This window comes from Citrus sinensis, chromosome 5 (genome assembly GCF_022201045.2).
Source record: "Citrus sinensis cultivar Valencia sweet orange chromosome 5, DVS_A1.0, whole genome shotgun sequence".
Lineage (NCBI taxonomy): Eukaryota > Viridiplantae > Streptophyta > Magnoliopsida > Sapindales > Rutaceae > Citrus > Citrus sinensis.
The window spans coordinates 4,087,250-4,103,262 of NC_068560.1; the positions used below are offsets into that span (position 1 = coordinate 4,087,250).

The 16,013-nt window shown below is 37.7% G+C and overlaps 2 protein-coding genes across 3 annotated transcripts; both read right to left on the reverse strand.

Moving 5' to 3' along the window:
• Positions 1 to 608: 608 nt before the first annotated feature.
• On the reverse strand, positions 609 to 1,808 carry LOC127902176 (uncharacterized). Its single transcript, XM_052440990.1, has 2 exons — positions 1,763 to 1,808; positions 609 to 1,675 (listed from the first exon to the last, which is right to left on the reverse strand). Exons 1-2 carry the CDS (start codon positions 1,806 to 1,808, stop codon positions 609 to 611), a joined length of 1,113 nt encoding a protein of 370 aa, XP_052296950.1.
• Positions 1,809 to 10,177: 8,369 nt separating this feature from the next.
• On the reverse strand, positions 10,178 to 15,640 carry LOC102624747 (KH domain-containing protein At1g09660/At1g09670). Of its 2 annotated transcripts, none has more exons than XM_052441862.1 (8): positions 15,430 to 15,640; positions 15,202 to 15,338; positions 13,747 to 13,832; positions 13,084 to 13,220; positions 12,367 to 12,504; positions 12,156 to 12,275; positions 10,919 to 11,062; positions 10,178 to 10,806 (listed from the first exon to the last, which is right to left on the reverse strand). In XM_052441862.1, the coding sequence occupies exons 2-8, from the start codon at positions 15,300 to 15,302 to the stop codon at positions 10,648 to 10,650; spliced, it is 885 nt and encodes a 294-aa protein (XP_052297822.1). In that variant the 5' UTR covers positions 15,303 to 15,338; positions 15,430 to 15,640; the 3' UTR covers positions 10,178 to 10,647. The 2 variants fall into 2 exon arrangements, with proteins under 2 accessions (XP_052297822.1, XP_006492553.1); XM_006492490.4 differs by having other exon boundaries at positions 12,156 to 12,272; positions 15,202 to 15,309; positions 15,430 to 15,637.
• Positions 15,641 to 16,013: the final 373 nt, after the last annotated feature.

Here is a 16,013-nt window from a genome sequence, read left to right on the forward strand (position 1 = left end):
GACAGAAGCCAAGCATGCCGGGATCTGCTCGGCCACGAGAAGGCAGCAGAATCCAAATCGTTTAAAGAAAATCCTAAGGCATGCAAAGGCTCGCCAAGTCTCAGAGCCTGTCTTATGGCGAGACAGAAGCCAAGCATGCCGGGATCTGCTCGGCCACGAGAAGGCAGCAGAATCCAAATCGTTTAAAGAAAATCCTAAGGCATGCAAAGGCTCGCCAAGTCTCAGAGCCTGTCTTATGGCGAGACAGAAGCCAAGCATGCCAGGATCTGCTCGGCCACGCGAAGGCGAGCAGAATCCCCAAGCATACCAGGATCTGCTCGACCACGAGAAGGCGAGCCGAATCCCAAGCATTGAAGAATCTTCGGAGGCATGTGGCAAAAACCATGAGCCAAGCCGGAATCCGCTCGTCTAGACAGAGACAAGCAGATTCTCAAGCAAAAATTAACTCATAATTACAACACAAGAAAGTAATCAAAAAATATCCTTATTAATTGGTTAATGATTAACAGAGGGGATAATCTTCATGAACATTGTCCATTACAACAAAAGAAATATATCAAAAAGACGGCGGATCTGTGAGCCGAGCAGCATCGGTTGGCTGGACCTCCTCAGGTGCGGGGGGGGGTATCGCCAGTTGCGTCCGGGGGGGTGCTCGCCTCGCCAACTTCAGCAGGGACTCCACGAGGAGGAGAGTTTTCCTCCTCAATCACGATCGGCTCCACCCCCTCGGCATCTTCCTTGGCCGCCTCCTCATCCATATGCCGAGCAACGCCAGCTGCAAGGTCATCCATCTTGAGGTCAGGGTGTTGCTTCCCGAGGACGGCCATGATGCAACGATAGGAATGCCGGAGTCCCTGGTCGTACTGGTTGTCGGCCTCCCTCTCCAAGTTCTCGACCTGAGCTCGGTGGGAGTCACGGAGAGACTCGAGCTGAGCCTCATACATAGCCTTCTGCCTTTGCAGATCCTCCTTGACCTTGGTAAACTCCTCCTCGAGGGTAATGGCTTTTGCTTGAGCAAGTGATTCTTGCTCTATCAGCTTCAGATTCTCGAGATTCAGCTCCCCTGCTTTCTTCTCGGCAACGTCAGCTCTGTTCGTCGCCGATTGGATATCCTCCTTCATCTTCCGGTCGTAGCGGCCAACCTTAGCCTTGTAATAGGTGGTCATGCAGCTGAGGTGGAAAGCGCTATGCTGCATGGCCCCCACCAGCTCACCCAAGGTGCGGCCGTCAAAGGCCTCCAGGTCCCTCTTGCTCACGGATTTAGTTAACTCATTGAGGTAAGGGACCAGATGCTCTGCTCGGCTGTCCGGTAAGCGAGGTCGAGGCCCGACAGGAGGAGAAGAGGTAGCAGGATCTGTGGCTACTCCACTAGCTTCCCCGACTTCTACAGGAGCCTGAGGTAAAATCTTCAAGGGTGGGGCCTGCTGCACGATGTTGGCCCGCTTCGCGGTAGGGGCATCCTTACTCTCGTCCCTCTTCGTGGTCGGAGGTCGAGAACGTTTTCGGGTCAGAGCCCCAATCACAGCGTCCTCCATCCTATGGCCAGGAAGTATCAAGCGAGACTCGAGCAAGTTGTATGTGGATATCAGTTCCCGGCTCGAGCAGGAATTGACTAGCACAGCCTCAACCCGTTTGAGCGGGCCGGGTCGAAGTGGGAAATGAACGCCCCAAGAAACTACAACATAAACAGACACTTGGTTAGAAACAAGCCAATGAAACAAGAACAATTATGGATACAAGGCATCTGGAGCGAGCAGGCAACCTGGGACCGTGAAACGGGGTGGGACCCGATAATCCTTCCCGTCCATTTGTGCGACCTGACCCCAAGGACCCCCAGCAAAAAAGAACTTTCTCTTCCAATTCCCACCACCACCAGTAGGGAGGTCGGTTATAGGTTTCCTGCTCTTGGTGCTAGATTGGAAGTAGTACCAGCCGGCATCTTTGGGGTTGCTCTTTAGCTGGTACAGGTGCTTCACCTCATCAACCGTGGGCTCGCTTTGGCAACATCTGTCCCACAATATGAACAGACCAGAGAGCACTCTCCACCCGTTGGGATTCAGCTGACCAGGAGCTAGATTTAGCCCGTTAAGTATCCGGGCAAAGTAAGGTTGCAAGGGACACATATCCCCTAGGAGGCCGGCTGGGAGCATCCTTCTTTCCCGAGACCTTGAGAGGTATCTCGCCAGGAATGCTATACCTCAGCCGGAGGTCCTCGAGCTCATCAAACGTGGTCGTGCACGTCATGTAATCAATAGCATAATCCCGCGATAGGGCTCTACCTCCTATTGTACTCCTCCCCTCTGGTCGTGGCGCCCCCGATGGGGACGCCTCACCAGAATCATCTCCTCGACCCTCACTCAAAGTATCCTCGGAGTCAGAAGATCCATCCTCACCATTACTCCCGCTTGTAGAGGTCGTTTGGGGAGACATGCTCCTAGCACTAGTCCCGACACTAGGCCTAACAGGCTCTAAGGGGACCTCGGGGTCAAAGGCGGGATTGGTGAGCAGACTAGGCAGGAAGTCCAACTCGTCGTCATCAACCTCAACGACCTTCTCTTTGCCTTTCGACATTCCCTAAACTCTAACCACAACACCACCAACTACTACCCAAACGAAAGAAAAAAGAAGTTATCTACAAACTATTCGAGACCGAGGAGAGAGAAGTAATACCTGAAGTACCGCTTCAATCGGAGAAAGGCAAGGAGGGAGGGGCTTCGTGCCGGAACTTCTTTGTCGGAGAAACAGAGACGTAGACGGAGACAGAGTGAATGGTGAATATGTCGTTCGAGAGGATTTGGCTTTCCAAATGAGGACGGACTCTTGGGTTGCCAGCATATAACTGCGCCGAATCCCGAGGATCTCGTAACCGTCGGTTTGAAATTCAAATGGAGGGGGGGATTTCTGCCACGTCACCTCGTCCGCAATTAAATGCGACATGACTCCTGGCAGCCTTTTCCAATCCCACGCGAGCGAGTACTATCGAGTTTCTACTGCTGGTCCACTACATTACCCAACACCAGAAACTGGGGGACCGGTGTTTGGGAGGGATACTGTTTGGGATAAATGCGTCGAAGGGACCAGGAATGACGAGCAGATATCTGATGGCGGAGTTCTGCGAACCGGTGTGTTCCGTTAAAGCCTGGTGCGTGGAAGAACAGGAGCAGAAATATCCTGCCCGTCCACGATGTTGTCGTCCGCAAGGCCAATTTCCTATAAGAGGCATAAGGCCATTCCGGTTAGAGATCGAGAGGCGAGGAGACCCGGTCGACGGCAGTAGGCAAGACGTGCTCTCCAGCACGAGAATCTAGGCACAACAGCCACGCTTTCCCCTGAACCGCGACGTAACACGCAAGATCTCACAGAACCATGACAGCCACACTTTCCCCAGAACCGTGGCGTAACACGCAAGGTCTCACAGAGCCATGGCAGCCACGCTTTCCCCTGAACCGTGGCGTAACACGCTAGATCCCATGTTTTGCCCATAACGCAGCAGTTGGAGTCCCATACCGTCTCGAAAAGAGCGGAAGACTGAGATTCAGAGGAAGCCTATAAAAAGGTAGCCAACGAAGGTAAAAGGGTTGGCATTCTGGAGATTAGAAGAGGAAAAACCTAAAAAGAAGAGAAAACCACAAAAAACGCCATAAGACCTGTGGCAAGCTTTTCCCGAACCTTCATATCTGACTTGAGCGTCGGAGGGTTTGCGCCGGGAAAACAACCGGCGTACTCTGACTTATCTGTGTACGCAGGGACCTCTGGAGAAGAAGCCTGGCGAGGAGACCTCCTGGTCGTGACGAAGTTGATCGAGCAGAGATCCTGATCGTAGAACGAGGAGAACCGGAATCTCGCATCAACAAGAGTTATTATACTTGATGTTCCTGTGGATAAATATCCAAATGTATGTTCAGACTTTGCTTTTCGATTTAAAAGTTATTTATATTCATGTATTTAATTTCCTTATAATAATAGTTTCTAACTTAAACACACAGCAGTTTAATTTTGTGGGCCGGATTTTGGGACCGCCTGGGAACTCCCTCAAAAAGAGTTGAAGCCATGACAGAATGTAGGGTGTTCGTTAGAGGCTGGGGTTCAGTCAAGGATTATATTAAAGGTATGATCTATCATAATATGGTGAAGCTGTGCATTTTGGAATAAGTTGCTGATTCAATCTAACCAAGCTAAAGTGGATTTGCACTCTTAAAGCATGAGAATGTGAAATTTTAATAGCCAAAGCTGCTTTTTGTTTACGAATCTTATACATTTGATGTTTCAGATTGGAGTTATTTTACTTTCAACTAAATTGTAGGATTTATAGATAAATTTAAATTACTTCCTCTTATTTTTACTGTGGTCTTCCCTATTTGAATCTTGCTAAAGGTGGACCATGTCAACTCGTAGGACACCATTAGCTCTTGCTCAATTTTATTTGGTGCCAATGCGCATTTCTGATAATATATATATATATTGTATTTCAAAATTTTTTGTTATGTTTGTTTGATTAGGGAATCTATAATTTGGGTTATTTGATTAGCACTCTAATTATCCTGGTTTTATGTAACAATTTGTCAGATGCTTTAATTTTTGGTTTAGTACTGATTTGGAAGTTTTTGAATTACCAATTTTACTGATAAAAAGATGATGATAAGTTAGGATTTTACTTTTTAGCACTCTTTTATACTAAATCATAAAACATAAATTTACCAAATTAGGTAACCCGAATTACGATGTCTTAATAAAGTTGTAATGGCAAAACAAACCCAAAAAAAAGGGTACTTAAATCCAAGTCTAAAGAAAAATGAAAAAACTGAAAAGAATTTTAACAATTAGAAAAGAGAACTTCAAATAATGAAATGATACCCAGAGAAATTGAAATTAGAGATGAACGGCTGACCCATATCGGTGAAACAACCATGGTCCTGGGTCCCCATCGGGTCGTACATGATGGATTGACCAGACCCGGAAGTAATTACCAAGTCTTGAGCACTCGAGCAGTTTTGTTTTTAAAAGAAAAACAACTATATACTCTGGCTGCTCTCTATCTCTCCTCACCAACTGAGTCACCGGTTGGTTGCATTTTACTAACACTGCCGACTGAGAGATCACAATCCCTGTACGCGTCCACCCTAACTGATTTTTAGGGCAATTAATGATATAAAATTATTTAAATGAAAGTAATTTAAATTTATTTTTCAAGTCACCAGGAGCTTCAATTCCTACTGGGCACCATATGGCACTGCCTATGGAATCATTCAATGGTCTTATAGTACATAAATCACTTTCTTTTTCACGTGTGGATGGAGATAATATGAATAGACATATGACTCTTTTCAAATATTGAAAGAAAATAAATACATCATTATGATATTTACAATAAAAACCACGCACTCAAGATTTTAGTTAAATCATATTTATTCAAATTTCAGACAAAAAGAAAAAAAAATGACACCTTTAGCCTTTAATTAAAAAGTGTATGGGGTAATATATTAGTAAATGAGAACTAGTAGTGGTCAAAACATAATAACTCTAATTATAGGGTCAATTTTATAAAAATAATAAACTTTTTGAATGTACGATGGACTGGTTTTATTGTTGTAGTTAATTTTGTGTGATACAAAAAGTGAGAGAGTGTGAAACGACGATGATGAGTCACAAAATAGAGGCATATATAGTATCATATAGCCAAGCAAAAAGAATAGGGAGAGATACCGAAAGTCTGAAACCGAAACACTTTTCGTCGCTTTGTTCCCTAGCTCGCCGATTTGACTACACTTAGAGAATGCATTATCACCAAAAAAAAAAAAAAAAACTCTTTTAATTTAATTTTTAAAATATTTATTTATTTTATTTTAATCAAACTCTTTAAAAAAAAAATAACGATTATAACATTCTCTCTTTTCATGAATTATGAGATATAAAATAAAATAATATTAAAATAAAGATTGCAAAATACTTTATAAATTAGGTTACTCAAATAAGATAATGTTTCTTTCTCTTTAAAAGAGAAATGCACTATATTATTCAAAAAATCTCATTTAAAGAGTCCTTTACAACTCTTTTTATTAATATAACTCTTCAAATAAATAATAAAATTTTATCTAAAAATTTTTTTGTTGATGCTCTTATCAATTATCATTAATATTTATCTATTATTTCATTTTATTTAAATATCATACCATATGAAATAAAATTTCTGGTGCTTGAAACATTACTTCTTATCTATTCAAGTCTGTTAATAATTAAGCTAAACCTCGGAGTCTCTAATATTGGGCAAATTAAATTTTGAAAGCAGGCCAACCTATTGTTAGATCTGCCTTTCAAATTATTGACTTGATACTGTCAAAAAAGAAGAACTTTTTGCATGTATACGTGATGATTGCTTGCCACTGTATGTGGTACTGCCAAAGGTGAAACATTTGAAGAAGATTCCTTCTAAACTGGAAGTGTTGGTCGTTGTTGTCCTCCTGAGGAAGTGTCATTAGCTCGAAACCTATTGCAAATGTTGATCCAAAATGGCTTCAAGGTTTCGTTGTAGAGCTGACCGCAAAATGGCTCCAAGGTTTTGTCGTAGAGCTGACGACAAGCTTTTGTAAACGACTTCCGATATTGATGCACAACAATGATAATGCAAGCGCAAATCCATGCAGTGCACAAAATGATTTGACCAATTTCCGAGCGTGGAACAAATGTGGAGACCAAAAAGACAGCAGAAATAGATCCAGAGACAACTGCTACAAGGGCCCAAGATTGGGAAGAATTTTCTGGATGAAGTCGAGACTTGAGGTCAGCTGAATGTGCATAACAATATATGGATGTGGCTATCAAGAAAGACCATATATTTATTGAGTGTGTTTCAATCAAGGACTTAGTTTGGCCTTGAACATTTGAACCCACAATGCCCATGAGAGCCGCAGCAAGATACCCAAAAATGTGGGGATATAGGACATTGAGGAGAAGTGATTTCGTCCGCTGCAAAATCGTTAAAATGATTAATCAATCTTCTATATATTCCATTTCCTTTGAAAAAAAATAAAATAAAAAAGACCATGTGTTAATTTCCTCTTAAATTGTCTGTCAATTATTTGTATTCAACTGATGCAATTCTCCTCTAAAAATTTGAGGGAAAACTTTTCATGTGCACCCAAATGACTCATCAAAATTTTATCCTATACACACTTGTTTCAATAGCTTTCACGGCTCACTCTTTTCTGTTAAATATTGTTTTTATCATTAATTTTGATATCTTTGACATTAAAAGACAATTTTGCCCTTACTTAAAATTTTAAGTGTAAAATTACTAGAAAACCACAACACTAGTTTCAAATTCCAATTGACTTGTGTGGATATTAAAATTTGTTAAAGGTTAAAAAAAAGTAAAAATATTTTGTTATGGTAATCAAAATATCTCCTATACCATCATCCATAATCGTCTATTCATGATAACAATTTAATAAACTTGAAAAAGCAAGAAATCCAATCCCACTCAATCAAACAGCCAATTTTCTTCATAAAGTTTAGTTTTTGCTTTTAAAAATTCCATTTTCTTCATAATGTTTAGCTTTTGCTATTAAAAATTCTAACTCTTGAGACCCTAAATAGACCCATATTCAAAGTTACATGTTTCTATAACGAGAATCTTTAATTTACCCTTTTAAAATTTTGAAAACATTAATTTACTTCTATTTATCAGTCAAAAAATTAAAATAAATGGAGACACGTTGACGATTAACTTTTTAACTTCTTAGTGATATTTGATAAATATAAATAAATTGAAAATTATCATTTTAAGTGGGGATAAGTTAATAATCTTACTGTATATTTATTGTGCTGTAACAAGAGAAAGAAAGACAAAAGAAAACAAATCTCTTCTACAGCAGTCTTAACAAAATTTTCAGCAGGGACTTAACCAATTCTTTCACGGAAATTAAATTAGGTCTCTTGGAAAATTATCGCCTTGTGGAAAATTTGCAATAGAGGTCTGTGTTAACTTTGCAAAAATCTGACGTGGGAAAATCCACTCATACGTTGTCCCTTTGTTGTGGTGTTGATGTAGTTTGACTAGTTTCTTTATTTTTTAGCTCCCAGACAAAAGAGAGTTGAAACCTGAAAATTATCGATTAATGGGTTCCCCTCTCAATTTCAAGGCCGAAAGGGCCACTGTGCCCCATGTGAAAATTTAATATAATCGGAGTCAAATCCACGTCATATAATGGGATGATAAAAACGTATATTTAGTATGATTTATTTAATTATTATAAATATTTATTTAATATCACGAGATCTTATCAAATTTTTTATTATTATTTAGTTTTTTTTAGAGTTTTTGAAAATGAAATAAAATATTTTATCTCTATTAACAAAAACTCAAATTTAAAGATTCCAGAAGCATAAGTAGAAGCTGAAAAATTTTTTTAAACATTAAAATATCTAAAATATGGCTTACTTATTTGATTATTTTATTTTATTTTATTTTCATAACTTAATTTTAAAAAAAAATTACCTATTAAAATAACTTTATAATTTTTAATAAAAATTTTAATAGACAATCAACTAATTAAAATTTTTTGAGTAAAAATTTTATTTATAAGAGTTTTATTAATAAAAAATGTATTTACATAAATTCTATTTGAAAACATATTAACATCCACATCATACCGGTACAAGACGCAAGAGTGTTGAAAATAACGTTAAAACCCGTCAAGGGGCACCGATCAAGTTCAAGGGGTACAGCGCCAAGTGGCTGAACTTAATGGGCCCGGTGGGGAACTTAGGTGGTATCGTCCCTATCACAATGTGAAAATTTTATCAAACAGCAAGATGTTTTCAATGAGGACATTAGTTTTGTGTTTGTCACAAATAGGTCCCTAACTTAGTGTAATGACTAAGAATTAACTGAAACAAAATATATTAATTCTGTATTAATTTTTTTTATTAAGAATTAATTGAAAATTTATGATATTTTCTTAATTTTTGCCACATTTTTTTAATTAATTATAATTTAAAAATTTATTAGATTAAACACATAATTAAAAGTATTCATATTCTCAACATCAAACAATCACTAAAGGTAAAATGGTAAGGTTAATAAAAATAAAAATTGATACTCAAAGGGGTTTGGATGTGTTTTTAAAATACTAAGGAAGTTTCAATTAGTTTTATCAAACAAGGGATTTTTGTTCCTTTTTTTCCTCCATTGTTTTCGCGGTTCATATTCAATAATGGATTTGAAATAGAAAATAATCGTAATTTATTTTTTTCATTCACTCACTAATTAATTCAGTGGTGCTTAGCTGACTTATGTTTCAGCTTATGAGCAATTGGGTGATATCTTATACCATGTTATGTATTGAGGTGGTGTAAGTTAATAATAAAAAAAAAATATCGTAATTATAAAATAAAAGCTAATAGTTTGTAATAAATATGACTTTTAATTAATAATTTTAACAAAAATAAAGACATTATAGAATTTTCATCATACAAGTGGTTAATTAAAACAACTTAACTTTTAAATCACGTCAGTTAGTGTTTACCAAATACTTGATGCTGTAACTAACCTTAATACCAAAAGGTGCCATCGCCTTCCACCATTGATGTGTTGAGGTCATATTGGTTGGAATGTACGGGGAGGTAGATGATGGCATTTTTGCCTTATTCGTGCTTCAGAATGAAGCAGATTATTCGTGGCAGACTTTTAATTAATATTTATTTCCTTGTGGTTTCATAAGCAAAATTGGAATGTTAACGGTGTGGTTGTTGTCATAGCACAGCAGCGAGTCCTGTAGTCTTTTTTGCAACCCAGTTCCGCAATGCTGTCCCGAATGGACAGAAGCCAAGGGCGTGGTGGGCAAAGGGCTCGACACTGACTTCTAAAGAGGGCCGGGAGAAAAACTTACTTGGGATGGTCAACAGTCACACTCCTCGACTCAATGACTGGCCAATTTGAACCGTGCGCTCTTCCCACTTCAATGCTTCTCAATCTGAGTTGGAAGGTATGTCAGAAGAGTGACTTCAAAATCCTTTGAATGATTGAACATAATTTTTAATCTATGCCAAAACCAACTACTCAAATGTAAAATTTATTAACATACGATTGGATGATCATATTCTTGAGGCAGCTTACAGGGATAACAAAAATAATAGAATGGTGCAACAAAAGTACAAGAGCTGATTCACTAAGGCTACATACAACAAGAGAATATGGTAAATAAACTGAAATTACAAAGCAATTATTAATTATTGGTCATCTGTTTCAAGTGAATAGCAAGCAAAAGTATCTAGCAAAGTACATTCAAAGGTCATATCACTTCAGCTGCAGGCTGGAATAGCAAATAAAAATTAATTAGGGAATGAGTTTCTTTTAATCCATTAAGTAACAAATTCGATACTCAAGAGGAATAATACACCAAAGAATCATGATTGCTGACAAACATGTTAGCTATATAGAACACAAACATGGGAAGCAGATACCCGTCTGAGATGCCAACAGTTGAGCGCAAAACTAACTCAGGATTTCGACCAACTGTTCTCGAATCAAGTCCCTCCCCAAGGTTCTGAAGAACAAAACCAATGAAGATTGTCAGGACAGCAATCCATCAGCTGCAGTGATCCAGTGGTTCATCGATGGTCCATTTCATCATTGATATGTATAACATGTTATCTTCCGGTCTTGGCGCGTTTCATTCCAGCATTGTTAAAGGGCGACATACTAGGACTCATACTCGGACTCATGCTTGGGCTTTCTTCTCTTAGAGTACCGTTCAGCATAGCTAATTCCCGCAGTTGTTGCTTCTTGTAATGATCCAAGGATTCATCCTGTATACAGAGATTAGTTTGAACAAGCAGGAATTAGGAGAGATGCTCAAGGAAAGAATATCGACAAAGTTCAGAGAAAATACAAGAGTTTTTTTTTTTTTTTTGTTCATACCACGGGCTTCAAAAGGTTCTCTAGTATTGCTACAGCATGATCCAAGCGGGAATTTATTATATCCTCTGGAAATTCGGCCTCCACTAACACGTGCAGTGGCTCATTAAGATGCTCATATCCAGGTTTATCTTTAAGTTTTTCTTCCTAAAGAACCAAAAAGTAAAGAATTATCAAGAGAAACCGAGATGGTATAATAATGTCAAGCAACATCGAATTTTAGTAAATACAAAAAAATAGTTTGCAAATGCAAGATGCACTTTCCCATTTGTAGAACATGAAGAACATGAAATGAGTCTTGATTTGCAATTAACAGATAAACTAGTAACAATACAAATTCATTTCCAGTACATATGCCATCAACAGAAAAACAAAACTACTCAAAATATATATCTACTCCTACCACAATGAAGGAAAAGCACCATAATCATACCAGCTGTTTCCGTGAAAAGAATTATGAGAAAAAAAAGCTATAATTTATCTGGAAGTCATTATTCCAAAGAATCATAATTTATATGCATGTAATTTCATGCTCAGCACATCTTTCTCAAGTTAAATCGATCAGCAAAATGTCAGGATCCTCCATTGAATATCATAGAACTACATCATGCATGATCATACGCAAATCCAGTCATACCACGACCAATATCAGTACTAAACCAAAAATTAAAGCGTATGATGAATTGTTACATAAAACCAGGATAATTTGAGTGCTAATTAAATATCTCGAATTGTAGCTTCCCTAATCAAACAAACAAAACAAAAAAATGAGAAATACATTTTTTATTTTTTTTTTTAATCAGAGAAGCACATTGACACCAGATAAAAGTGAGCAAGAGCTAATGCTGTCAGACAAGTTAACACGGTCCTCCTTTAGCAAGGTTCAAATAGGAAGGACCATAGTAAAAATAAGATGAGGTAATTTACTACCTATAAAAGTGAGCAAGAGCAAATGCTGTCAGACAAGTTAACATGGTCCTCCTTTAGCGAGGTTCGAATAGGAAGGACCATAGTAAAAATAAGAGGAGGTAATTTACTTAACCTATAAATCCTACAATTTAGTTGCAAGTAAAATAATTCCAATCTCAAACATCAAATGCATAAGATTCAAAAAGCAGGTTTAGCTATTAAAATTTCACATTTTCATGCTTTGAGAGTTCAAGTCCACTTTGGCTTGATTAAATTGAATCAGCAACTTATTTCAAAATGCACAGCTCCACCATATTATGATAGATCATACCTTTATCGAATCCTTGACTGAACCCCGGCCTCTAATGAACACCCTACATTCTGTCATGGCTTCGACTCTTTTGAGCGAGTTCCCACGCGGTCCCAAAATCCGGCCGACAAAATTAAACTGCTGTGTGTTTAAGTTAGAAACTATTATTATAAGGAAACTAAATACACGAATATAACTAACTTTTAAATCGAAAAGCAAAGTCTGAACTTACATTTGGATATTTATCCACAGGAACATCAAGTCTAATAACTCTCTTTACAACAGGTGTGGTTGGAATTCCAGGAATACCTTGCCAGCCCATTGAAGGAGGAGTTTGAAAAGGGGCCATTCTTTGAAGATGCCCATTTTCCTGAGTCAAGGCATCTAATGCTATAAGGATTCCTTTCTTTTATACTTGAAAAATTATCATCAAATCCAAGACAGCAAATGAAGCTCAAACTCGATGAAACAATCAAAAGCCCTCTAAAAAGTGATGTGCAAGATCCAAAAGCTCAGTCATTTAAACCACAGCATTCAGCTATGGGCAACGATAAGAACTTAATCTTAAACATGGATGTAACTCAAATTTATCTCCATCTGACTGCTAGACATATGTACGGTCAATCGTATTGGTGGCAGGTTAACATAAGAGGCAAGTTCAAAGGACATTTCTCTTTTATTCCAGGGGGGAAAAAATAGCTGAACTAGAGGATAATCTGGAGTTGATTAGAGGATGAATATATCAATCCAGAGTGACAATTTATTCATATGATTCCAACTGTTATTACACTAAAAGAAGGTCATCCCATCATGAACAGAAACATAGCAGTAGGCAAAAAGTATACAATCAGAATTCCAAGAAATTACAATGCAAAATTTTGTGGCATCAAATTCACAAGTACAGGATGAAAATACATGAGAGGATAAAACCATGAACAGGCATTATTACCTCAGTTTGCATTGCAGACAAACCCTCCAAATCCATTGGTCTTCCATTTGGCTGACCTAATGACCTAAATGGGCTATCATGCTCAAACCTTTCATGATCAACAAAACTTGGATTGTAACCCGTTATTCGTCTGATTTCTGCAGTGATACAAGAAGATTAATACAAGTTTGGATCGCAAATTAAAAGAATCCATATAAAAGACCAGCACCAGTGATCTCTAATACATATCACCATCACCGAGGAAAAACGGTTACGATTATCTGAGATCTTCTTTTATAAAGATATCCAAAATTATCAACCTAATATTTAATAGTAGATCAGTTATCACCCAATATTGCTAATAGTTACTAGATATCAGCCAATTAGTTTACAGCCTCATAGATGGTGATATTAGCTATAACACGTTCGGAAATTTTGGCAGTTCACAAAATTGTCATATGGAAAGCCAAAACAGCCACTTCAGGATACATAAGACAGTAACAAAAATGCAGATCACATATAAAACGGTTCATACATTAGCAAAATTCAGCTCTAAAACGTCCATTTTAGAATTGAAACCAACATCTAAATGATAGATCTAAGAACTAAAGATATGTATATGTCTTTGAAACCCTTTGTGTCCTTCCTACGTACAGCAGGAGAAGAAAGATTTAGCATTCACACCTTGACTGAGAAGCCTGCTGCATAGAGGCAAAACTTGGACAAATGGTCCTAACTTTTGCCTTTCTGCCAATAATTCAGCCAAATACCTGCAATGAATAAACCAGTCAGACACATTAGACAAATTTATTACACTAATTCCAGTCTCAAAACTGGTTTCACATCAGCATTTTTGCAGTAATTCCTCGTAAACATACATTTTGAACAAAAGAAAAAAAATTTGCTGAATGTAGAGTGTTTGTCACTGAGTATTGGGTATTGTTTACAAAAACACTATAGGTTTCCTCCGATATATATTCCACTTGGTTCCTCAGCATAAAAGGAAAAATAAATGCATAAAATTATATGGCAGCTTTACACTTAATTATTTTGATCCCAAACATTAAAGTGCCAACTTAACTATGCGTTACACTACTATTTAGCCTAGATTTCCATAAAAGTCCATTCCGAAAGAAACTCAACAATTAAAATACAGCAAGAACTAAGCTTGATGTTTAAAAGTTCCCAAATGCATGACAATCTTCCTTTCACTGCTGACCCCACAGTCAACAAGGCAAGCAGCCACATCAGAAAATCTGCCTCTTCCCTATTTTCAAGAAAGGGAAACTTCTCTTCCAACATGGAATTAGCACTCTTAAGGTCAATCCGAATTTTAGAAACATTACAATCTCTAGTGCTAAATCAAAGTCATTGTTATAATAAGATAGCAAGTATGTGAGCATGTCTAGAAAAGTGAACAATCTAATTATTAGTAGTATAATAACAGTAAGAGACAGTCCATATGCTTGCAAATCTCTTATAAACTACTCAGATCCTCTCATAAGTTCAGCATCTAAGAAACAGATAATCTAAAATAACGGTCTGTTTAATTTCCAATTATATGGTCTATAAAACTCTGATATCTGTTTAATTTCCAATTATATGGTCTATAAAACTCTGATATGGATACCAAATATGTTATATTTAGTCAATTTAACTTGCTAGTGGAGCAGAAATGAAAACGAACACAAAAATGTTTTAACTATGCCAACTGCCCCATTAGTACAGCCTTCTATTACCAAACTGAATCGTAATATTATACTGAGTATAGCCGCCACACACACACAACAAAGCAAAAAACCAAACATTAAAAAAAAAAAAGATAAACACATGCACACTCAGGGTATGTTCGAATCAAGAGTCCACAGCAGCTGTGTCAAATACAAGTGGGTATTTTAGCAGTTGCTAAGCTTCCAATTAAGCCCAGCAATCAATAAACCACGAATCAAAGTGAACACACAAGTGTTGATATATCAATTAATACAGTAATCAATACAAACCTCAACAAATACAAAAACAAAGCGCTACCCAGATACCCAAATGAGCAAATAAGCAGAAAGGAAACATTTACTAGATACAGTAAAACAAAAAGGGTAAGCTTGAAGTAGAGGAAAAGGCAAAAAAAAAAAAAAAACTAACCTTTCACGATCTAAAGGCAAAGAAGAAGACCTATGAGGAGAAGCGTGAACTCCTGAAGGAGGGTACTGGAAGTAACTTCCAGGGGTGAGTCTCTCTCCCATTCGATTACTGTACAAGTCAACACACAGCACCAACAACTATAAAAAACAATACGAAAACTAACCACCCAGATAGGAAGAACCTGATCACATACACATCTGAACAAGATGAAGAAGAAAAAACACTCACTGATGATGGTGGTGGTCGGAATGGGAAGGAGAGAGAGGCGGTGGAGGTGGAGATGGAGATGGAGATGGAGATGGGGGATGAAAGAGTAGTGTCGTGTTTTGAGTCCCTGTCTGTGCCTGGCTGTCTTTGTTTTTGGTCTCTTTTTTATTTGGGGAGTTGTGGAAGTGTGTATGGCGAGGGTGCGTGTGCGTGCGTGTGTTTGCGTTTGCTTGCTTGTTTTGTGAAGATGCACAAAAGCCCTACTTTCATTTTTAGGTTTTCTTTATTGTTTTAATTTAAAAAAATTAATTAATTAATTTCCTTTTTTTTTTCCATGACAATGACTACAAGAGATCTTTTGAGACCCATCTAGATTAAATTTATGAGATTTTGTCGATATTCCATTTCGAGTTTTGTCGATTTCAACTACGACTTAAGAGTGCGGGTACTAATTAGTTTAGTTGATAAAATTTCAAATATGGAACTAGAGATGTAGAATGATTCAAATCCCATTCGCATATGTAAAGTGAAAATTAAGTTGTCATTAAATTTTAACTGAAAAAAATAAAAACACCTATGAAGAAGAGTTAGTAGTGACTCATATG

Excerpts from the sequence above, each read along its gene's own strand:
- LOC127902176 (XM_052440990.1), bottom strand. The coding sequence starts at position 1,808 with ATGGACGGGAAGGATTATCGGGTCCCACCCCGTTTCACGGTCCCAG. Across the intron at positions 1,676-1,762 it reads ACCCCGTTTCACGGTCCCAG|TTTCTTGGGGCGTTCATTTC; the intron begins GTTGCCTGCTCG and ends TTTATGTTGTAG.
- LOC102624747 (XM_052441862.1), bottom strand. The coding sequence starts at position 15,302 with ATGGGAGAGAGACTCACCCCTGGAAGTTACTTCCAGTACCCTCCTTCA. Across the intron at positions 12,505-13,083 it reads TGTCTGCAATGCAAACTGAG|GAAAATGGGCATCTTCAAAG; the intron begins GTAATAATGCCT and ends GCCTTGACTCAG. Across the intron at positions 10,807-10,918 it reads AGAACCTTTTGAAGCCCGTG|GATGAATCCTTGGATCATTA; the intron begins GTATGAACAAAA and ends CTCTGTATACAG.